General features: G+C 36.2%; 1 protein-coding gene across 1 annotated transcript in view; it reads left to right on the top strand.

Moving 5' to 3' along the window:
- Positions 1 to 1,136: 1,136 nt before the first annotated feature.
- LOC128638069 (serine/threonine-protein kinase BRSK2-like) overlaps positions 1,137 to 26,283 on the top strand; it is a 392,907-nt gene continuing 367,760 nt past the window's right edge. The window contains exon 1 of the mRNA XM_053689937.1: positions 1,137 to 1,245. Within this exon, the coding sequence (XP_053545912.1) occupies positions 1,137 to 1,245 (109 nt within the window). The remainder of the gene's footprint in view (positions 1,246 to 26,283) is intronic.

Raw genomic sequence — 26,283 nt, 5'->3', positions numbered from 1 at the left:
CAGTGTATTGTGCATCCTTGTAATGTTTCGGTATTAGACCAATTTGTTCTCATACATTGGCATTTTTGGTTGGTTCCCTTAGGCTATATAAAGTAATTATTGTCATCAGTCACACTCATAGAAATGAAGGTTGATGTGGCGCAATGTTTAGGGGATATGAACATAATAGCACACCCCTTGTAATCATAACCTTTCTGTTGATCTATACAAGGTTTACTGTCTGTACTGTATATGTTTTCTGACTCAAATTATTATGCACAGTATCTCTCTGCTCATCCCTTATTTCCCCTCCCAAGTATCCCTTCCCCTGATCTCTTCATATTTCAGTGTCCTTCCTCACCTTTCATGTTTCTTTTAACAATTCTATCGCAATCCATCCTTCCTAGCATTGAGTCAGTACTCCCAGCTGGTTTCAGATTGTGAATGGCTAATAACCTAAACTAATTTGAGAGCTCCTTGCCCCTCCCCCAATTTGCTATTCCTTTTGACTGTACTGGCTGCTTGTGATTACAGCTGGTACCTCCCCAGCAGGCTGCAGGGAGTGTGTGCAAGTGGGTGGAGGTGGGGTGTAGAGAGCAGAAGATGTGTGCAGGAAAGGGTTAAACTAATTGTAGCTGTCACCGAATCCCCGGATGCTGATGTAAGGAGAGGGAGAAAGGGAGAGAGAAGCCTGCAGATTGCAGAGAAGGTATCAAGGAGGGAGAGATATTACAGGAGAAAAGCCTATGTGGAGGGGGCAGCATACATCAGCAGAATCAGCAGCAATAGCATCCAGAGCTGATCTGCATCGAGCAGAATCCAGGGCTGCATCCCTCCTGATGATGCTGGTACCAGGAGTGTAGCATCCCCTCAACCCTCCCCCTTCCTCTCTCTCTCCCCATTCCCCCTCCCCCTTGGATGCATCAGCAAAGAGGATCTCAGATCAATTTCCCCCCTTGTACCCCCCATTAACAAAAATATTTATCAAGCCTATAGTAAAAATTACAAGGAAAATACATACAAAGGGAAGCCAAAAGGGCAAGGAAAAGGAGACGAGAAAACAATCACTGCACTGTCTACCTCTCCTCCTTTTCTATTGTTCTAGCCTTGGAGGAAAGGACAGGCCTTTTAAAAGGGGGAAAAACAAACCAGGCACGATGTCCAGTGGCAAAGAGGCAGGTGGAATTCACCCTTACCAGCAACAGCAACATGCCCAGTACGTTGGACCATACAGGCTGGAGAAGACCCTTGGCAAAGGACAGACAGGTGGGCCCTCTAGTTCTGCTATTTCATGCTTGTTTTTGTCTCCTGTTGTATATAATCTTGTATTCCTATATATGCATATTACTTATTTTACTATCATGAGAGATACTTGAAAGAGACTGAATATATAGCAAAACATAAAATAAGATTAAAGACAGGTAAGTACTTAATGCAGGATTTAATAAAACATGAACAGGAAAGAAGAATAATCCCAGTCTTGAAAAGCTCCTTTACTTGTAGGTGAGGGAAACCTCAGGTAGACGATTTCAGTGAGGGTGGCTTTTCTGTGTTACATTCTGATAGCTTGAAATAAGGGACTATCATTAAGTCGTTTTCAAATGGACTGGAACATATTATTTGCTGAAATGTTGTGCAGTTTGTAATGCCAAAGTTTGTGTGTGTTTTAGTGCAAACTACCTTTAAACATTGCACTTGTTTGATTTCCTGTAGGAAATAAAGTATCTACTTAAGTCTGATTATCTTCAGTTACAATGTCTGCATGTGCTGTAATACCCTTTTTGTAGCTTAGCTAGCTGGCTGTGATGCAAAAGCTCTGAATGTAATTTCATTAAAATCTTAAATGGAACATTTTTATTTAGATATAATGCCTATAATGCTCAAGCATTGTAAATCAAAATCTGACTTGTATGGCCTTTAGTGATATTGCATTGAGATGCTATATATTTTGTATTTAAACAAGATCTAAGTTGTTAAATATGTGTTATATGCTTTATGAAACTCTAAGTTGCATGTAATAATTTTCCTATAAATGTTTTGAATATTTGTTGCTTGTTAAATATCTATTCATGCTTGATATCATTTATTTCACTTTTCTGTTGCTGCTTATGCCTTTACTCCTACATTGTATAGGGTTATGTCTTGTATAAATGTGTACATTATTTATAAGGTTCTATGCTGTAAGGGCTTGCATTATATATGGATTTTTGCTCTAGGGAGCTGCATTATACAACAGCATTTTGCTCTGGGGACTTGTGTAATATAGCAGTCTCTCTGCAGTAAGGACTGCATTATATAGGGTTCTCCTGATGCAATGATCAGATTTGATAAAGAGCTCTTATTGACATATAGTAGCATAGCTTTAGCTCCAAGCTCTGATGACATCTCATATAATTCCCCATCATCAGCACATCAGCATCTCACTAGAACACTCCCCTTTAGCCCGGTTATGAGGTTTCCCTTGCAGAAATGTTCTGGTATTCTCTAGAGACATTAAACCTATTTAGTGTATATATATATATATATATATATATATATATATATATGTATATATATTTTGTTTTTCTGCAGAGATATAAAGGTAGCTTTATTTATATGTGTGTGTGTGTGTAACCAGTAACTGTATAAAAATGATGGAAAAGCCCCAAGCAGAAAAATACTCTGTGCTTCAGATCGTCAAGTGAATATCTATAACAGTTTAGATCTACTTGCAATTTTTTTTAATGCTGTTGGGCAAAAAAGGCTTAGTAGGACATCATAACAGGACATAGAAAAGGGAGTGGATTATATGAAAGAATGTAACAATTTAGTGGTCTATTGCAGATGTACTTCTGGGTATAAGAATGATGAGGTTCCTCTGCAGGACTGTAGCGTGTCAGTGAAGAGCAATCTGTATAGCCCTGAATACAAGTAAACATATTTCATGTGTAAATTCCACAACCATTATTGACAGGCCTCAAGAATGTAATTTGCAAAGGTCACCTCTTTTCTAATTTGAGATGGCGAAAGCCTATGTAGTTGAAATACATCAAGCAACCTTTGCGGTGAGGTCACTGGGTTTCTATAACACATTCTCTTGAGTTCTATAATATGTTTAACAGACTGGATATCCTGTTGAATCATATAACACAAAACCGTGTTCTCCAAAAACAATATTATCAGTTCTTCCATCACACAAATTTATTTTCTTCTATAAATGTATAATTAAAGGGACACTGAACCTAATTTTTTTCTTTCATGATTCAGATAGAGCATGCAATTTTAAGCAACTTTCTAATTTACTCCTATTATCAATGTTTCTTTGTTCTCTTGCTATCTTTATTTGAAAAAAGAAGGCATCTAAGCTTTTTTATTAGTTCAGAACTCTGGACAGCACTTTTTTATGGGTGGATGAATTTATCCACCAATCAGCAAGAAGAACCCAGGTTGTTCACCAAAAATGGGCTGGCATCTAAACTTACATTCTTACATTTCAAATAAAGATACCAAGAGAATGAAGAAAATTTGATAATAGGAGTAAATTAGATAGTATACCAAGACAAAAGCAGCAAACGATAGCAGAAGTAAATAGAAAACTTTTTTTAAAAATTGCATGCTCTGGGCCTACTATTCAAAAGCTCGCAGACATGGAGAGAAATCATGAACAATCTTTAGGATTTCTTTAGACTTTATATTGTAATGTAGGAGCCTCAACTTGACATGAAGAACTCTGCATAGTAAGATAAACATCTTTCAAATTAAAATTTGTGTTTCTAACACACTGACAAGACGCCTTAGATTATCTCACCTGAGCGACAATCTTTTGAATACCATACCCTTTGTCTGAATCATAAAAGAAAAATGTTGGGTTGCATGTCCCTTTAAAGGGACATGAAACATATAATAAATGTGAGATAGAAGGATGCATTCAGATGGAGAATAGGCTGAGACTAATATACAGATGTACGTTTTAAATTATATTATTGGTTAAAATATTGATGAAATTAGTGTAAAGTTTTAATGTCCATAATTCAACGGGTGCCGCCATGTTGTAACGTAGATTTTCTAATCTTCTCTGCTGAGGTCAGTTAAGGACAGCTTCAAATAAGTCACTAGAGTGTGCAACCAACAACGGGGTTGAGTATAGCAGTGTTAAATCTAGAGTCTTTGTGACCACTTTTAACAGGACAACACAAAATCTTCAGAAAAAAAATTGAAGGACAAGGGTACAAAATAAATAATGAAATTATATATAAATGTTTTTACTATCTCATCGTGTTTAATGGTCCTTTAAAGGGACAATCAACACCAAAATTGTTATTGTTTAAAAAGATAGATAATGCCTTTACTACCCATTCCCCAGCTTTGCACAACCAACATTATTATATTAATATACTTTATAACATTTAAACCTCTAAATTAATGCCTGTTTCTAAGCCACTATAGACAGTCTCTTATCACATGCTTTTTTATTTGCTTTTCACAACAGGAGACTGCTAGATCACGTGGGCCATATAGATAACATTGTCCTGACGCCCGTTGAGTTATTTAAGAGTCAGAAAAACACAGCACTAATTGGCTAAAATGCTAGTCAATAGATAACAAATAAAAAGTCATGTGATCAGGTGGCTGTCAGAAGATGCTTAGAAACAATTTAATCACATAGGTAAAAAGTATATTAATATAACTGTGTTGGTTATGCAAAACTGGGGAATGGGTACTAAAGGGATTATCTATCTTTTAAAACAATACAAATTCTGGTGTAGACTGTACCTTTAAATATGTGCATATCCATTCATGTGCAAACACATATATACACACACAGTTACAGTGGGTACTTCTTTCAGATCCATTCATTTTTCATATTAATCATTTTAGGAGCCAACATTAAGTCAGAGAGGAACATTTTAAAAATGTATATCATGCACCCGAAGTTTTCCCACCCTCTATCTGTATGTATTTGAAAAACTTTGAGTGTAGAAAGGGCAGGGAAGTGGGCATGGGTGTGTGCAGGGAATTATCCTTGGGGCAAAAACAATACAACATAAGAAATGACCTAGTAAGTTCATTAGTTGGCACTTTTTACAATCATGTGACACCTAGATGGCTGTTACCCTGACTGGAAAGAAGAGCCCCTTTTTGGGTGTATGCATTTATTTTTGGTTAAGACAATTTCAGTACCTGCCCTTTTATTACTCTAAAGCTGTTGGATAAAAGTGTCTATATTTGACATTTTATATTGATCATGGAATATCTAGAGGGTCATTTAAAGTAGGAGATATTTCTCTTCACACTGAATTTTTACATGGTTATATGGATTTAACGATGGCCAGGAAAGGGATATCATTTTAGACTCCTTCCATATTAGTTACTCTAAACCACTGGTTTTAAAACCTGTCCTTATGCCTCCCTAACAGGAAACGTTCCTTTTACCTTCTGTTTGCTCCCAACTTTAATATGGAATAAAGATCGTTTGAAATTACAAGTGGTGCTGCTATGCTCCTGCATACTCCCTAACAGGCCACATTTTGAGAATATCTGAACTAGAGCACAGATGAAAAAAATCAGCTGATCAGTAACAATGGGTATTTTACCTGCTCTCATCCAATGTAATCCTGAAAACCTGGACTGTTGGGGAGGCCTGAGAATAGGTTTGAAAACCAGTGTTCTAAAGTGATTGTCTAATGGTTTCTGGTAACACAGAGATAGATTTAAATGTAAAAGAGGAGATTCTCTACTTTCAAATGAGGTTCATATGCCCCTCTGTGCTGCAATGCTTGTGAAAAAGGGCCTTCAATTGTCTAGGCATAGCAGTGTTTAATTTTGTTTCTGTAACTTTATTATTATAATAATATATTACACATGCTGCAACATGTGCAGGGAGGAACATGTAGTGTAACTCTCGACAGGACATAAATGGTGCTGAAGGAAAGCACTATTCATGTTTCTCCCTGCAGCATGTATAACTCATAACTGTCCAGGGAAACATAGCTGAGGTGGTAACCCTAAGTACAACCCTGAACCTGTTCAGTGCAGCCTCTCAATGGCTGCATAAAGGAACAAGAGTTTAAAAAGTATAAAAAAATGAGGCAGCTTAGACATGAGAAAAAAAAAAGAAAAAAAGAAAAAACTTAGAAAACTAAAAAGTCAAAATGCTTTATTTTAACATGAACCCTAATTTGAGGTTTAGAATGAAATGAATGCATTTTCATGATTTACGTGTTTTGGAAGAGGTCAAGTGAGTTCATTCTGCGTTATATTTATCAACTACATCAGATTTTCCGATGCGCAAGTGTCACTTGTTTCAGTAATGATTCGCATTTGCAGGTTTTTAAATTGTTTCCTATCAATATCAAATTTTGTTTCTCTTCACAAGTAACAGAATCTATCTTGGATCATAATTTTGTTAATTTCACAAATTAGACTACCTGTGTGAAAGAGAAAAAAAAATCAACAAAGTAACAGTCTGCACAACTAGACAGCTTTTTTCCTACCTCCTTCTGTGTATGCACAATGTTGTAGGTCTGAATTAACTGTGCAGTAATTATCTAAACCCATTTGGAAGATAATTGATGCTGTGAACATTTTAATTAATTTGGCACTATTTCTACTATTTTCAAAGTGCCTTTCTCTGTTTATTGTATGCATTTATGACAATTCCTGCTCTCTCTATCTCTATCTCTCTATAAATACACAGTATACACATTTCAAGGAAAAATGATTTCTTTCATGATTAAAGTCGAGCATACAGAAGAAGCAATGCTTTACTGGGAGCTAGATGAGCACATCAGGTGAGTCAATGATAAAAGGAAGTGGCATATACGTGCAACCACCAATTAGCAGCTAGCCCACAGTAGCCCCCCTAAAACATTATTATTAGTTATTATGATTCTCTAACCCTGGTTGTTAATGTTTTAAAATGTGCAGCTGACACATTACAGGGACATCATGACTCCAATAAGCATACAGATGTAGTTTCAAATGTACTTCTATTATCCAATTACATTGCTCTTACTGTATTCCCGGTTGAAAAGAATACCTTGGTAGATAGTGTGCATGTGTCTGGGGTACTGAATGTTAGCAGTTTTGCAAGTATGCTTTTGAGCAATAGATGGCAGCAGTGTTTGCACAATGTAAAACACTGTTAAAAGCATTCTTGCAAAACTGCTGCCATATAGTGCTCCTATAATGTGCACACACCTGAGCATATCTGCTATTTAACAAGTGATACCAGAAGAACTAAGCAAATTTAATAACAGAAGTAAATTGGAAAGTTTTCTTTGATATTGTACACTCTATGTGAATCATGAAACAACAACATGTGGCTTTTATGTCCCTTTAATTACAGAGCTGGAGAAATATATTTTATCTTTAAAAAAAATCAGCTTATTTATTTGTAATGTATCAACACAATTCTATAGGTGACAGAATCACAGCTATACTAGTGTAATAGCACCACACACAATATAATTTGGTGTGCTTCCCGCCAAGTGTAAATTTGATACTGTGATTATAATACAAGACATTAATGAAAAAGAATCAATGTGACTCTTACATAGATTTAGTATGGATCAGCTGCATGTAAAAATGCAATATCAGCAGAGATATCATGCTTACTTGTAAAGCAATATATCTGTAAGGTAAATCAGGTTCGCTAGAGCAATTAGTCCTGTACACGGGTACACTGGGGAATTATTTAATTCTCATCCATCACCATACTGTTACTCCACCTTAGCGACTCTGGTACAGGGGTGCCCAAATATTAGTAAGCTGGTGTCTACATATCTGTGAGGTTTATCAGTATAATCTACCTATATCAGGGCTCAACAAATCCAGGAGCCTGGGAGCCACTGGCTCCTAGAATTTTACCCCTGGCTCCTAAGTGTTTGAGTTATTCTCCATATATCTATATGCAAATCCAACTAAAAAAATATGCCTGGCTCCTAAATATTCTTACTGGCTTAAATCTTAAATCTTTTCTATTTGAAGCAATAATTATACACATGTGTTAAATGAAGGCGCTATGATGCCTTGGGTTCAGGAAAGAAGCACACCTGTTCTAGCATATACACAAAAGCATTTTTATGTGTTTATATTATTATCCTTTATCTCTATGTTGCAGAGTGAGAATCAGGACCAATAATTTAATTATTATCATGTGCAGAGATTGCAAACCTTTCTGAGTGTGTCTGTGTAAATTGATAACAATCTTGCAATAAAGTTTTTTTTGGTGGCCAATAATATCTTGGTATGCTTAATTAACAATTCAGGTTTTTTTATACACTTCCAGCAATGTCTACATCCCTTGTACCACATCAGTACATGCTGCAAAACTTACAAAAAAGATTTATGTGCTGCAGGGGGTGTGGGGTGTAAAAATTGGTGGTGGTATGTATAAAAAAGGCCTTTATCACCTGCTTCTGCTTTTCTGCACAACCTTTTTCTAAGGCTGCAGGGTGCTGGTAGTTGTAATTTCCCAGGCACAACCTAAGAGGAAGTAGCAGGCTTTCACAGCCAAATCAAACCTGGTGGCTGGCAGTATGGTGGTAGAGATGGACTGAATGGCAGTAGCCAATAGGTGTCAACTTGGCCGTGCATTTTATAGGTTCTTCATCCCTAATCTAGTGTTTCTCTCTCTGGAATTGACTATAAATTTGACATTGATACCTTCTACATGCGTTTAAATAAAAACTATATTTAACTTTATATTTCTGCTTAACTTTTTCACACAGTGTCATCTTCTGCTTTATGTCTCTGATGTGGAGAACCTCACTGTGTTGTCCTCCTGTGCAAAAGCATTTTATCTTCTCTAGTTGAGGAACCACAGGTCCTTAGATTCTTTTATTTTCCCTGAGATTAACTCCCAAAAAAGTTGTGTGAAAGAGGCCTAAATGGGGTTTGAAGAGGTTAAGGCTGTTGCAGTAGGACGTTCGAATATTACATGAAAAAAGTTGTGAACAGTGTTTCCTTATAGGAAGGAATACTGCTGTTGAGGAATCTCAATGCAAAGTATCTGATGGGTATTTACAGGACAAAGGCTTCCCAAATCCATAAGAACATTGTTTTTGTATGGATTAGAATTGCTTTAATGTTGACAATGGCTATTCATAGTGTGAAAAGTGAGAATTAAACTGTTCAGATAGAGAGTACATTTAAAAAAAAATAAAAAAATCCATTTGACGTTTTACCGCTTTCTCTGATTATCCTTTGTTCAAATGTAGCTCCCTTCAATGAGAAGATACCAAAGTAGGCCCTGAGCACCATGCACATGACTTGAGCACTATATGGCAGAAGTGTTTGCACCAATGCTCGTAAAAGTGTTACACATATGTTACCTAAGTCATGCATTCTCTTAATTTTAAGCTAAGTTTCAATTATTTTTTTAAATTATACTCTTTATCTTTTTCATGAAAGTTTTATTTTTGACTTTCAAGTTCCTTTATCTTTTTCTGCTTTTTTTTTGCTGTCCCATGAATGATTAATCAACTTTGCTACGTATTGCTAGATCATAACATATTGTTCTTTCTCTTTTCCCATAAACTGTATGGGTTCTTACTTTATCAATACCAATCCCCTTGGCTGTCATAGAGGGTTCCATGCATTCTGTAGCAACCCTCTTTAGTAGCCAAGGAGTTAATGTGCAGACTGTTACCCTCTAGGCTATGTTTCCCTGGTGAATCTTATACTGGAAGCAGATTACATAAAATATACAGTTTTTATTTCCTTTGAGGCAGAGTTTGTAAGTTGTTGTCTTCTCTTTAGTGTGGACAAAGGTCATGGAAATACATCAGTATTGTAGTAAAAAGACAATTTATTTTTATGATGGTTTACTGACAAATGCAATTTTTATATTCAACTTCTTTCATCTTGATTCCTAACTTTAAATAGAAAACATAAGTAATGTTGATTTATAATCTATCTATTTATCTATCATCTATCTATCTATCTATCTATCTATCTATCTATCTATCTATCTATCTATCTGTGTCTTTTTATTTATGTGTTGATCTACCTGTCTTTTTTGCTGTCTGTTTATCTACACAGGAATCTCAGAAAGACATTTCAGGGAAAAGGGAAATACTGTTTTAGATATGTTTTGTTATTATAGTTTCGTAAATTATTTCAGGTGAAACTAGAAATATTTTTTGCAAAATATTGCTGTAGTCGCATATTTATATGATTATATTTATATATCTTGACATTTAACTAACTTCTAGTAAGGTTTTTTTGTTAATAATTGACCTGGGTACACCTGGGTAGCACATTTCTCATGTATGCTTTGGGGACACAGGGGTTTTAGGGTACGTTGTAGTGCACCAAACATTGGTCCAACACTTAAAACCTCAAAGGATTGATTTGTCAATTCCTGTGACTGATGCTGGTAAACTGAACTGTTTACTTTTTTGACTTTAGATTTGGTGACAGAAATATGATCAACAACCTGAAGCCTCTAAAATCTTTTTGTTCACCCTAGATACCACCTCTAACATATGTAGTTTAGAAGAGGGGTAAGAAAACTATGGCAGGGAATGCAGCCTATAAAGCCCACCGCCTGCTTTTGTATTGCTCACAAGCTGGGTCAGACTTGGATTAAAAAGTAGCCCTGGAAAAATTAAAGACCAGTCGTATTTTCTCATGAGTCTATAGAATGTGCATGCCCCATTTTTTTCATAGGGGATTACTGAGCTAATCATTTCCGCCAATATTTGTTTTTTTTTTCAGAATGAAATTATGTAGGCAGCCAACAACCTAATTTCATAGATTTATCCCTTTAACTGCATGAAAATGAGTATCCATAGTGTGATCTAGACACTCAAAAAAGTGTGTCATTCTGTCTCACAGTGTGACTTGACTGGACACTAGAAACCATTCAAAGGAAGGCTACTAAATGATACATGGTCTAGGAAATAAAACTTACAATTAAACAATTTGTGGCTTTAATACTTTAAACTAAGAGGAGAAAACAAGAGAGGTGATACAGCTACACCACCCCTTCATTTTTAGCTGGCCAGTCCTATCTTCTGCAGCCCACTGGGAAACCTCCTGGTATCCTGGTAGGCCAATCCGGCCTTGCTCACAAGCTAAGGATGTGATTTGCATTTTTTAAATGATTTCAACAAAAAACAAAAAAAGAAAAAAAGAAAAAAAAGAACAATGTGAAATTATATGAAATTCAGTTTTCAATGCACATGATTTTTTTTTTTTTTAACACGGCCACCAATACTTTCTGTACTTTCAAAGGCTGCTTTTGCATTACAACTGGAGAGCTCAGTAGCTATGATAGAGAGTGCATTTGGCTCTCTAATTGCTTTGCACTGCTGCTTAGCACACTATTGTATATGTCAACATAATATTCCCAACTCATAGAATATTTTATTTCTCAAACATAATAGAATAAAAATGTGGCTGCGACCAAAGCAAGTTTCTGAGAGGCTCTTTTTTTTCCATATATTTATATTATGAATTTCGTCAAACATTTGCAAAAACCTGTTTTCTCTCTTGTGGTACCTGTGGTACCTACATTGCATTGGCCTCTCTGATAAGTCTACTGCTTTCTATGGGAAGTGGGAACTTTTTTCAGACTTGCATTGTTTTTTTTATATGTTTAATTTCTATAATAAACAATAAGCTATTATAAACTATAAAAAGAGGTACCTAAATAATATTTTCAATTTTGTCCTGCAAAGTCTAAATTATTTACTATATTGTGCTTTACAGAATAAGCTGACCCCATAATCTAGAACAAATATTGGTTGCTATTAATGTGTATTTAGGTTTTAAATTACCTTTCATAATGTAATTTCACTGAAAATCAGGCAAAAATAGCTTTACATTTAACTTCATTATTTAAACACCACATAGCAACAAATAAAAAACCCCCATAAAAAGCACATTAGCTATATTGGTTTTACACTATAGTCACACAATACATCTAAATAATTAAAAAAAACGTTAACAGTCCAAATCTGAATAAATGTATAGTTCATATAAATAGAGCAATTGTATTATTCATCAAAAACCCTTAAAATACTTAGGGCCAGATTATAAGTGGAGCGCTAATTAATGCTTCCGTTCGAACCTTAACTGCTCTAGCCTAGAAATAAGCTTTTTGCGCTTGTCAGGTTTGCGCTTGTATTATGAGTTGAAATTAAACTGTTTTCCCTTGCGCTAAACCAACGAGCGCAAAAAGTGGAACAAAATCACATGTGCGTTCAGGTTTCCCCCCTTGGAAGTCAATAGAGCAAAAAAAAAGTGGAAAAAACCTAACACCCTACTCTTGCACAAACCCAATTGAATATTCTCATGTGTGCTAACTCGACATTAAAATAGGAAAATTTCACATTCAAATGTTCTTCACATAACAGATTATGTTCTATTTATTCATAAATACATATTTCTACATATATCTAATGGTATTTTGGTACAATATAAATGTATACCTACATATATATATATATATATATATATATATATAAAATTATATTTAGGTATGTATATATATATATATATATATATATAATTATATCTAGGTGTGTGTGTATATATATATATATATATATATATATATATATATGAATATCTATTTAGAAATACTTAGAACATATTCTGCTATGTGGAGAACATTGGAATGTAAAATATTTACAGTAATTTCATAAATATGATTTTACATGTTTTCATCTACTTGACAGCAAAGGGCTGCAATGTCCTTATAATTTTGTGTGCAATATTTTTTTTTAAATAATTTTTAATAGATGGTTTCATTATAAGTGTAAGTGTACTTTGTAATGTATTTTTGATGTGTTTTGTGACATTTTTTAGTTTTGTGAAAAAGTCAACCAGAGCTCTGAAGTGGCAGTAACGAGATTGCGCTTACTTTCAACTCGTGGTAAGCCCAACAAGCGATAAACCTCATCACTTGCAATCCCCACATAATCTGTCCCTTATTCATTAAGAGTCCGGAAAATCAGTGGCAAATCATGGCATGTAGAGAGGGCACGGGCAGGAATCCAGACAATCGTCCAGAACAAAACGTGGAGCAGTTGGACAGTCTGGATAATTGTCTGGATTCCTGCCCGTGCCCTCTCTACATGCCGTGATTGACTGATCATACCGGATACCGCATCTGGGGTTACCGTCGAGACCCGAAGCGATTTGTGGAAGCTTCCCCACGTGACTGGTCGAGTGTTCCTGGATGTGAGTCTGTCTGTCTGCGTGTGCTCTCGGAACTTGTGAGTTTCCACTTGCCTGTCCTCTTATGTATTTGTGAGAGATGTTATCACACTATTAGGCGCCTCTCTCGTCTTCCAGGACTTGGCTCACTATATATATCATCTTTGGGAGCGCTGCCACACCATTGTGAGAAGAATCTGTCAATTGGAGAATTGTTTTTGGGACTTTATTGTTTGTTTTGTGCTTGTCATTTTGAATATATTGTTAACTGCTATTTGTGCGCACCTCTTTAGGGTTATGTATCCCTTACTATAGTTCCATGTAATCAAGATAACAGTTTTAGATTTTTCTGTGTGACCTCTCACCTTGAGCATTTACACTTTCAAACCTTTTCACGGTACATTTCTAAGAGAATGTCATTTTTGCACTTCTCATTGTGGACTGCTTTGGGTTTAACCCAAAGATAAAGTCTTGGCAGGGAGCACAAACATTACAGCTCCCCAAATAAACACATTGAGTGATTGGTGAGGTCATGTGATAGTCTCTGTCAATTGGCTTATTGTCTGTTTCTTCCTTGGACCAGCAGTGCTCTTTGGATCCCCAGTAGAATTTTACTCATGTGTTTAACTGCTTTGAAGGGGTTAAAACATAGATTTCCACAGCATGTAGTGCAAAAATTACATGCTGTAACAAAATAAAGCATGTATTTTTTCCATTATAATGTCCCTTTAATAGTGTGTAATTACCTGCTAATTTGACATATAATATGTCTGGTCTCTCACTAATGCCAATATTATGTATATATGATATCACCCAGCACAGATATATTTTTATGAGAATGCATAAGCTCAGAATGTCTATCACCTTCTGATGTAAGAAATATACACACCTTACACCTTATAGTCTCTGTACACTTTAGTAAACTACTACTGTTTTTGGTGTCTTGGTGTTTGGGTATTTACGTTTTGTCATACATTGTTCCCAACCTTTTTTCTCTCCTGTACCCCTTGATTAGGCTTTTCATTTATGAGTACCCCCTCTCTTCATTACCCCCACCCATCCCTCAAAATAAAGGAAGCACTTTTTTATAGGGGAGGTAAGCTATACCTAAATTGCATACGACTGTAGTATCAACAGGATTAAAGCTCAGATCTTATTCTCAGGAGTCCTGCTGTGTGGCTGGTGCCCCTGGCAGCTGCCTGGTTGCTCCTAAACAAGGCCCTGGGGGGGAGTCAAAGTGTAATGATCATAAAAATAAATATTTAAATTTGTGAGATCAGATCGATATTAACCACCCAGCCACTATGAACGTTTTTAGTTGGAAGTGAAGCAATCTGAATCAAGCAAGCACTAGAAGCAGTACTTTACTTAGCGGCACTGACTTAGACCTGCCTCGTCTGTATGACTCGCAATCTCAACGGCTCTATCACACGTGTCCACGTAGCTATGCTGCTGCAGTGCCGCTTCTGTTTGAGCACTTGCAGTCAAAATTGTGTGCATGGGACAGAGGTGGGTGGAGCAGGAGGCTAAGCTGTCTGGTGACACAGGGTGATCATTAATATGTGAACTGGAGTCATCCACACCTGGTCCACATATTTCAGGTTCAGGGGCTCCCATCTGCCTATATGCCAGGCCAGGACTTCATTTGTCACTTTCCGGCTAAATGCTCCTTCTTTCCACAGTTCCACGATGCTTATTAGTTGATGACCCATTGAGAGTGCCCCCCGACCCTTCCCCCCCGCATCTTCCGCCATTACCAACAATATTTTTGCGTACCCCCAACCGGCCTGCCAAGTACCCCCAGGGGTACACGTACCCCAGGTTGGGAACCGCTGGTTTAGAAAAATTCTACTGTGTGTTGCACAGTATATGCATAAAAGTATGAGAAGGTGAATTGTACATCCTGTATTTAGTTTATCAACAAATGCTTATGGTATCAGGAGGTGTAATATATTGTATTATTCTTTATATAAGGCCATATATATGTTGTTGTTTTTGGCTTATTCTGTCTGATTAGATCTAAAGCTTTAATTTTAATAAAATAGTTCTGCTATTAAATGCCATTATTTTTTCAGACCTATGTTTGTGATGAAAAGAGATTGACTTGAAAACACAAACTGAGAATTCTGTCAATATGAGGTATAGAACATTTTAGTATGAGCTCTGAAAGATTAAAATTAAAAACAAAATGATGTAAATGTCTTCAAGCTGATGTTGAAAAACAAGAATGTAAAGTTTTTTTGTTTTTTTTTTAAATTAAACCTTTACATCTGATAAGCAAAAATTAGCCTGTTTTAATCACATTCTTCCCTCAATTCAAACATTAGTTTTCTGGAAAAAAAAACAAGTATTTTGATATGGAATTGAAAAACACAAAAGCTTATGCACCAAAATCATATTTTTTCACATGCACATAAATAATACACTGATGTTTACATGTTGAAACTGAAACAGACTATTGCATGGGTTTACCTGCCTTAATTTAAAAACACACACACATTTTAAAAACACTTAAAAGTAATTTAGGCTGTAGGCGTCGCTAAGTTTTCCATAGCACCATATTAGGAACAGTAAAAAAAAATATTAGTTTAGTTTTAGTAATATTAGGCTTATAATGGGTAGTCTGTTAACACCTAAGCCATGGCTGCACTATTGTGAACCAATAATATACTTTATATAAAATGAACACAATTTTTTGGCAATTTATTTTCAGGCACTTACAAAAGCATTGACAGGTGACCATAGCAACATCCATAAAAACTACCTTAGGGACCCAGGGATTTTCTATCAATAATTTTTTTTAGAAGGCAACCAAATCACATGCAATTTGTCCTTCCCATGGACAGATAAATAAAATATTAAAACATCCTAGAAAAAGAAAGCCTAAAATATAAATATTGGACAAAATAAATAACCAGACAATCTCCCTTCTTCTCAGTTTATGCATTTGCATCTGTTCTTCATTGGGAATCTGTCTATGTATCTTTCACAAGTTTTTGGGTGCCTCAAAATAGTCTCTTTCTGAAAGCCAAGTTTAACCTTAGTTCAACTGCTGGATCTTATACAACTTTAATTTTCCTCCAGTGTCTTTGGTGATGAATGGATGTGATTTAGAACATATACCAATCAAGAATTATTGAATGAGTCTTAATTGATTTGTTTCCTTCTACATTTTTTTCCCATCTCAATCAGGGTTTTTTGTTTTAAGGCTCGTCGGGGGAAATGGTTCTGCATTTTAATAATTTCTGACGGAAAAAAAAAACTTGTATGATTAAGAGGGGCGTAAAAACTGAAAATGCTATGTTTGAGGCGAAAATAAGAAACTATCAGAAAATCATAGTGGGTAAATTAGTATGCAGAGGATTAAGAAAATAAATTAGCATTTCTAGAGACACACACAAAAATTAGTTGAATTGTATTAATGTAGATTTTTAAATAGATTTATAACCATGGGAAGGTCACAATAAGGACAATTCTAGTAGAAACCCTTCTAAAAATAGGAAAACTTAGAAACAGGCACACTAAGTACAATGCGAACAAATATTTACCTAAATTAAATGTTTATAAAGAAGAAACCTGGATGAAAGTATTGATGGAAAGGTTATGTGACCCCCAGTGGAGAGTTCATATTAAAGGCACATTGTACACAAGATTTTTCTTTGCATAACTGTTTTGTAGATTATCCATTTATATAGCCTATCTGGCAGTGTTTTTATAAAAATGTATAGTTTTGCTTATTTTTTAAGAACATTGTGCTGATTTTTAGACTCCTAACCAAGCCCCACAGTATCAGATGTTTACATGCGTTTACAGGCTCCTGTTTGGTATTTGTCTTTTAATATGCAGAGAAGGGGGGAGGTGGGGAGTGTCTAATCTTTTTGTTTAACACTGAAACATATAAAGCTCTTGATATCACACAGTTCCAATCAACATCAATAGCAGCAGTTAATTATATGCAGCCATAGCTGTAATAGTTCAAAGCACATCATAATACATAACAACATAGTTCCAAACTGGTGTTTATAAGTTAGCAGCACCAAAAGCCTCACTGATAACCACCTTGTATGTTACCAAGTTATAAGTCTTCAGTCAAAATTCTTATTAGTGTGGCAAGCCGTTACAGAAGGGACCTCTCTGTTGAATGAAGCACCACACTTCTATCTTAACCGTACCAAAGGATTGTAATCTGGTGGGTGTCCGCTCGGAGAAGGTATGTGCTGAGGAGAACCGGTAAGCACAGAAGTATCTGGTAAACATGTGACTGTATATCTTACCCTAGGAGGATCATTTATCTGGCTTACTGGCACTAACAGCTTGAACCTCTTGCCACACTTATAACAATTTTGACTGAAGACTGATAACTTTATAACATACAAAGCTGTTATCAGTAGGGCTTTTGGGTCTGCTCACTTTAAACACTCGTTTGGAACTATGTTGTGCTGTATTATGATGTACTTTGATCTATTACAGCTATGGCTGCATATAATTAACTGCTGCTATTGATGTTGCTTGGAACTGTGTGATATGAAGAGCTTTCATATCTTTCAGTGTTACTGAACACTAATTCTTGGGTACCCCATTTGGGAGATTTCTAACCACAGTTTGGGACTTTTTGTAATGGATGCTATTTGTCTTAATTTATATTTTTTTACTTCTTCTATCTTAGATGTGTATAATTAATACATGCTTAATTTATACCTATGTCTGATCTATTATGTGCAATGTATTTGGTTTATATTTTTATTTACACAGGATATGAATAGATGCTGGTTTTTTTTAGGTTTATATATTTTTTTCTTACATACCTTCTTGCACTAGGAGAACCTAAACTCATTTTTTAAAGGATCTCCTATAATATATATATATATATATGTATGCGTGTGTGTATGTATGTGTGTGTGTGTATGTGTATATATATATATATATATATATATATATATATATATATATGTATGTATGTATGTGTATATATATATATATATATATACACATGTGTGTGTGTGTATGTGTATATATATATATATATATATATATATATATATATATATATACGTATACAGAAAGAGAAGCACTCTACTAGGAACGAACTACAGTTCAGTAGCTTGTTCTATGGTGAGTACCACCTAGGAGCAGCCTCTTTTAGCCCAATTGTGCTTTTCACAGACGAGAGCTTTCCTGAAGCATATTGCCATAGAAAAAGCTAACAAGTCGTTCGCTCCTGAGAGTGCGCTTCTCTCTGTGTGTATTATGTCTCCTTAAGGGAAAAAGGGGCAACCAGACGTGGACTCCTTGCTCAGTGTGCTTAGAGGAATTTGGCTGCACCTCACTGATGAGGCCCAGAAGATCGTTTGCATTGATATAATTTTAGCTCCATTTGTAATCTACACCTATGTGATAAATGTCAACAAAGGGGTTAAACAAATAGGTAAAGTCCTGCTTGGGAACCACAAGCCTTGCAGGTAAGTTTGCCAGTTGTCCTCCACAAAAATACTGCACAATCTGTTAATGACTGGGATCACACAATGCCCCTCCTAAATGTTCTACTAATGTCCCCACTCTTGATTACACATTTTCACAACTGAGCAGTCATTTTACAGCTTGGCTGTCAATAACATGCAATGATGCAAATGAATCATTTTACCTCTTTAGTTGCAAGTAATACATTTACACAGAAGTGATTTGACCCCCTTGACTGACCCCCCCCCCTTTTTGCTTTTTATTTGTACTGTGTTTAGGTATAGGAAGCCTTTTATATTTAGCTAACTCACAGGAACTTTAAAAAACTGGGCATTTAAGTGTCCAGTATTTTTGTGAAGATTTTACTGGACAGGCTGCTAAAATACTGGACTGTCCAGTTGAATACTGGACACCTGGCAACCCTGTTCGCAGGTCCTGAGCAGCAGTCACACATTTTCTGTTTGGGAACTGCAGTGCTTCTGAGGGTTGAAAACATAGGGACAGTAATGTAAAACCTACATGCTCTAACAAACATTTCTTTGCTTTAAAGTGAAGGTAATGTTTGACGACTCAGTGCCCGGTTTTTATTAATCCTATTAAAAACAGGGGCACTTTAATCCATCAAACTTTACATTTCATTTGTTTTGTTCAAATACTTACCTTTTAATCCTGACAGCTGCTCCATCGATTCCCCCGGCCGTCGGAAGACTCTTCATACATCAGAAATGACGAATCCGGCTTCCTCCAATCACAGCTTCCCCCCGGGGGAATCATGGCCTGAGGCAACGCCGTGATTGGAGGAAGTCAGATTCGTCATTTTGGTCCCTCAAAGAGGGCTGGCGACGGGCGGAGGAAGTACTGCAGCAGCTGTCAGGATTAAAAGGTAAGTATGTGAACAAAACAAGTGAAATGTAAAGTTTGATGAATTAAAGTGCACCTGTTTTTAATTGGATTATTAAAAACCGGGCACTGATTCATCAAACATTACCTTCACTTTAAATATCCCTTTAAGAACACATTCCAGTGCTAATAGTCAGGCAACCAAGTCTCTCTAATTCTATTTTATAAGGCGCTTCATTTATACCATAATAACATATATGTATAGTATGTTAATGTAGCTTTTGATACCAAATTGTGCATTATACTTTGCACAAGGCTGCACAAAATATAACTCACTCTGTTCCATTGATTGCCCTATGTGTTTAACCTTGCAAGGGCTTTAAGACATTGTTCTCTTTAACCAAGAGTACAAACGTTAAAATGCTGTAGCACATTAGGGCACATTAAAGGGACACTGAACCCAAATTTTTTCTTTTGTAATTCAGAAAGAGCATGCAATTTTAAGCAACTTTCTAATTTACTCCTATTATCACTTTTTCTTCCTTCTCTTGCTATTATTATTTGAAAAAGAAGGCATCTAAGCTTTTTTTTGGTTTCAGTACTCTGGACAGCACTTTTTTATTGGTGGATGAATTTATCCACCAATCAGCAAGGACAACCCAGGTTGTTCACCAAAAATGGGCCGGCATCTAAACTTACATTCTTGCATTTCAAATAAAGATACCAAGAGAATGAAGAAAATTTGATAATAGGAGTAAATTAGAAAGTTGCTTAAAATTTCATACTCAATCTGAATCACGAAAGAACATTTTTGGGTACAGTGTCCCTTTAAGGCATATTATTATTGCTTTAATGTCCCTTTAAGGCTTTCTCAATATTTTCAAAATATATACTCTTTGTTGTATGTTTAAAATACAGTGTGAGGCTTTGGTAGACTGGAACTTTACTGCACTTATGTCTTATTATTCATGGAGGTAAATTTAAGATGACTTTAAACATTAGGATTAAAAAAAAAAAAAGAATTGTTAACGGGACAGTGTACTGTAAAATTGTTTTTCCCTTAATGTGGTACCAATGACTTGTTATACCAGCTGCAGAGTATAGGATGCATGAGAAATTACTTCTTTAGGTTTAATTTTATATTTGAAATAGCTGGTTGTATTCTTTGAAAACACATCCCATTAAACTGGGCTGAGCTTGCAGGGAAACCAGATCTTATTTTATCACTTTCTATACACACATGCCTCTTTATATTATCTCTGTCTGTATATCAAAGCCCAATAATTAGAGAGAACAATTTGAAATTAACATTGTATTACTTATATCTCCTAACCCCCTCTGGGGGTGTAATTTCTTCTGCTGGCTATGGTTACACAGTTTTTCTATAGCCAATACTTAAGTACAGAAATGTTCAGCATAGGTGGGGATACCACAGGCAAAAACAGCTATTTAAAACATGAAATAAAGGTAAATAAACTATTTGTAAACAATGTAATACACTTCAGCAGGTAAAATGGAGGGGAACAATTTAGGGTACACTGTCATTTTAATTATAGACACAAAGAAAAATATTTTTTGACGGCAGATAAGATCCATAGGCCCAGCAAGACTGCCTAGTTCGGAGGATAGCCTTATGCCCAACAAATGCATTCTTTACTAATAGTGGGCTAATTTATCACTCGCCCACAAACGGCAACTTTGCCCGTTTACGGGTGCGCGATAAATAACCAACCAAGTGGCTGGTTATTGCTACCATGAACTTGCGGTAGCAATTAGCACTTATAAAATTAACCAGAGATCAGATCACTGGTTAATTTGATAAATATGCCCCAAAATACAGTATACTGTATTTTATTAAAAAATATAAATTGTTAAATTTGTATTTTTTTATAAAATAATTGCATTTACGGTTGCCAGGTGTCCGGTATTTCACTGGACAGTCCATTTTTTTTCAACCAGCTGCCCGGTAAATGTTTTATTGAAAAACCGGACATTTTAAATAACCTCCTACAGTAGCATTTACTTATCCTTTGACCAGGGCAAGTGAAGAACTGTATGCTTTATATAAGTTCTCTGCGTGGGGTTGACAAGATTGAGATACGATCTGCACAACCCTCCCCCTTTCAGAGACCTGTTACAATTCACAGGTCTCCGTTTGCTGTGGGGGAGGGGCAACACGCAGAGGAGTCTGTGGAGTGTGCAGTGTCGTTCTCCCTACACACAGGCAGAAGAGAAGTGAGGAGGGTTATCTAAACCTCCATACCCTGTGATTTGTAACTTGTAAGCCATAAATAATTTTTTACTTTCATTTAGCTTTAGTCTAATTAAACACACTGTTTAACCCACTAAGCGCTTGAGAGTGCTGTAGCAGATGTGCAACTCTCTCTGGTACTTAAGGGGCCTAAATAGTGTGTTAATAAGTTTTACTTTAATCTTTTGTGCTGCTCTGTAAGTTTTTTTTAACAGTTTATTCTGCAGTAAATAAGTAAATGCACCATTCAATACCCTGGTTTTATATATATAGCGAGAGAAAATAACTCGTGTAGTTCAATAAAAAATCTAGACAAGCAGTAGGCCTGTTTTTTCCCACAGAAAACCTCTGGAATACACTGTTTCCAATGCAGCCAGGAATTCTGGGTAAGATATGCAGATTAGGTCACAATAGCAAACCTTTTTACTTCATGTCTGCTTTTCAGCAGATTCCCTTTACGCCAAAGCATCGCTGTTCACACAGCTTATAAGCTTAGCTAGGGTTAAAGCAGTGATTCATAACTATCCCAGGATAGACTGTTTCGTGGTTTTTGCCACTCATCAATTGGGAGAAAGTTTGAATCACTGCTGAGTGAAGTTGTTTCTGGGCAAAACACAACAACATTTTAAATTAGGGGGAGGTAAAAGGTGAGTTTAAAATCCTCCACTATGCACAAAATATAGAGAAAATAACTCATTGTGTAGTTCATTAACAAATCTAGACAGGCCAGTTGGCCTGTTTTTCCCACAGAAAACCTCTGGAATACACGGTTTCCAATGCAGCAAGGCATTCTGGGTAAGATATGCAAATTAGGTTCACAATGACACACCTTTTTACTTCATGCCTGCTTTTCAGCAGATTCCCTTTACGGCACAGCATCGCTGTTCACACAGCTTATAAGCTTAGGTAGGGTTAAAGCAGTGATTCATAACTATCCCAGGACAGACTGTTTCATGGTTTTTGACACTCATCAGCTGGGAGAAAGTTTGAATCACTGCTGAGTGAAGTTGTTTCCAGGCAAAACACAACAACATTTTAAATTAGGGGGAGGTAAAAGGTGAGGTTCAAATCCTCCACTACGCACAAAATATAGAGAAAATAACTCATTGTGTAGTTCATTAACAAATCTAGACAGGCCAGTAGGCCTGTTTTTCCCAAAAAAAACCTCTAGAATAAATGGTTTCCAATGCAGCAAGAAATTCTGGGTAAGATATGCAAATTAGGTTAACAATAACACACCTTTTTACTTCATGTCTGCTTTTCAGCAGATTCCCTTTACGCCAAAGCATTGCTGTTCACACAGCTTATAAGCTTAGGTAGGGTTAAAGCAGTGATTCATAACTATCCCAGGACAGACTGTTTCGTGTTTTTTGCCATTCATCAGCTGGGAGAAAGTTTGAATAACTGCTGAGTGAAGTTGTTTCCAGGCAAAACACAACAACATTTTAAATTAGGGGGAGGTAAAAGGTGAGTTTAAAATCATCCACTACGCACAAAATATAGAGAAAATAACTCATTGTGTAGTTCATTAACAAATCTAGACAGGCCAGTAGGCCTGTTTTTCCCACAGAAAACCTCTGGAATACACTGTTTCCAATGCCACAAGGAATTCTGGGTAATATATGCAAATTAGGTTCACAATGACACATGCTTTGGCGTAAAGGGAATCTGCTGAAAAGCAGACATGAAGTAAAAAGGTGTGTCATTGTGAAACTCATTTGCATATCTTACCCAGAATTCCTTGCTGCATTGGAAACCGTGTATTCCAGAGGTTTTCTGTGGGGAAAACAGGCCTACTGGCCTGTCTAGATTTGTTAATGAACTACACAATGAATTATTTTCTCTATATTTTGTGCGTAGTGGAGGATTTTAAACTCACTTTTTACCTCCCCCTAATTTAAAATGTTGTTGTGTGTATATGTGTGTGTGTATATGTGTGTGTGCATATGTGTGTGTGTCTATGTCTATGTGTGTGTGTCTATATATATATATATATATATATATATATATATATATATATATATATATATATATATATATATATATATATATATATATATATATATATATGTGTGTGTGTGTGTGTGTATATATGTGATGTGATGTGATGTGAAGTTCGGTTCATCCTGATGAATCGGTTCATTTCGGACGGTTCGATTAACTGAACCGGTTCATGAACCGATTCATCAGTTCACTTACTCCAATGAACCGGGATCTAATAGCACCAGCTCGAAGGGGGCACCCTGCAGGGTCACAGTAATGCGGTGGTATTCAGGGGTTCAAAGGGTTAACCTTATAGTTATTTGGGAATCTGCCAGAAGGAATCGATGGATTATTAAGAGAACACCGTATCGTTATAGTTAATTTAATTGGGACACTTTAATTCTGGGTTGTTGCTTTTCTAAGACATGGGCAGTTTAGAATGAGCGGGTTAATATGGCTGGGAGCATAACAATGATGGATATATTATGTTGTAAATAGACGCGCGTTCTAATTGGAGGTGAAGTATAGCAGGGCTATTCCGTCTCCCCTATTCTAGCTGCATTGGTCCTGTGCTTGGCGGATTCGTGCACACTACTGTAGAAGCTTCAACGGCAGCAATCAGGAAGATGCTGCGGTAGCGCGCCTGCACTGATAGAAAACAAATGGCTGGCAGTAGCAGACGCTCGCCTACTTATCAGGTCGTTGAAGCTTCTACAGTAGTGTGCACGAATCCGCCACGCACAGGACCAATGCAGCTAGAATAGGGGAGACTGAATAGCCCTGCTGTACTTCACCTCCAATTAGAACGCGCGTCTATTTACAACATAATATATCCATCATTGTTATGCTCCCAGCCATATTAACCCGCTCATTCTAAACTGCCCATGTCATAGAAAAGCAACAACCCAGAATTAAAGTGTCCCAATTACATTAACTATAACGATACGGTGTTCTCTTAATAAACCATCAATTCCTTCTGGCAGATTCCCAAATAACTATAAGGTTAACCCTTTGAACCCCTGAATACCACCGCATTACTGTGACCCTGCAGGGTGCCCCCTTAAAGCTGGTGCTATTAGATCCCGGTTAATTAGAGCTGTGAAAGGGGTGGAAATGGACATTGTTTACAGGGTTAACAGGGGGTCCTTAGGGTTAATTTGCAATGCTCACTCTAGCCTAGGATCATATATATGAGTGCTGTGCTGTTGAATCAGTGTACTGAATCAGTGTACTGTGTACTGTTAACTCAGTGATTCATAGCAGAAGCAGAGTTATAACACAGTTGCTAATGAATCACTGAGACTCACTCTAGGATCATATTACATGCTGTTGAATCAGTGTACTGTGTACTGTTAACTCAGTGATTCATTAGCAACTGTGTTATAACTCTGGTTCTGCTATGAATCACTGAGACCTCACTCTAGGATCATATTACATGCTGCCTGAACTGTTACAAACGAATCAGTTCAGTCTGGTGAACTGATTCATACAGTTCAGTAAAAAGAACCAGTTCAAATGAACGATTCGTTCATGAACTGCACATCACTAATATGTATATATGTATATATGTATATATCACCTCAAACTCCCTCCCCCACTGACACCTGGCAACCCTAACTGCACTAGGCAGCAGATTGGAGGTAAAGTTGGAGTGAGTACCTTTACATTGCGGTCAATGGGAACTTTGTGTTCCCATATTAATATAGAATTAATAGAAGTAAATTGAAAAGTTGTTTAAAATTGTATGATCTATCTGAATCATGAAAAAAAAAAAATAATTTGGGTTTCATGCCCCTTTAATAAATGTGTGGGAGAAGAATAAGGGAATGAGTTTCAAGTCACACAGTTATATGATTATACATTTTTAGACGCATAACAATAACTTATCATATGATATCCCGGGAACTAGTATTTCCTCTCTTTTTTTGCCTAAAAAATATTAAGTAGAAGCTGATAAAATTTTAACTACTTTAACAGTATTGGTTGTGCAATTCCTACTAATCAACCAATGAGCAGTAACAGGAAGTACTTTCCAGCCAATGAGAATTAGCAGCAAATGCTTGTCAGCCACTGATACAGCTATTTTAGTTTTGATTTAAGTTTAAAAAACTTTTACTTCACAGTTTTTGGTGAGGAAACCTTGTTTAGAAGCAGCTGTTTCTTTTGGATGATTTTGTATCAATACGCTCTTTAATTAAAAGACTATTTATTGAAGTATCACTTCTGTTAGATCTACTGAAATATTTGTCCTCTATCGCTTATTCCAGCTGTCCTGTCTCTATCTGAGGTTCTTGTTGGGCATTAGTACATGAAATAAATATTCCTGGGGAAAGCAGAATGGAATCCTGCTATTAATTAAAGGAATCTCCCTAAGTATTACATTTTGTCTGTGCTTGATCTGTTCTTTCCGTGTGTGAAACAGGAAAAAACAAAGATTCTTTCTAAAAATGTATTAAAGAAAAACTGTAAGGCTGCAGGCAGTAACCTAAAACGTAGCAGCGAATAATACCACAGGAGAATGTTCTATTTTATGAGAATACACCAGCTGGATTCAAATGAATTAACATTGGCTAATATATATGGAGTCTTCTTTGAAAACTACTCATATTTAACCCCAGAAACTT

This window comes from Bombina bombina, chromosome 8, assembly GCF_027579735.1.
Source record: "Bombina bombina isolate aBomBom1 chromosome 8, aBomBom1.pri, whole genome shotgun sequence".
NCBI lineage: Eukaryota > Metazoa > Chordata > Amphibia > Anura > Bombinatoridae > Bombina > Bombina bombina.
This window is presented reverse-complemented; position numbering and strand designations above follow the sequence as displayed.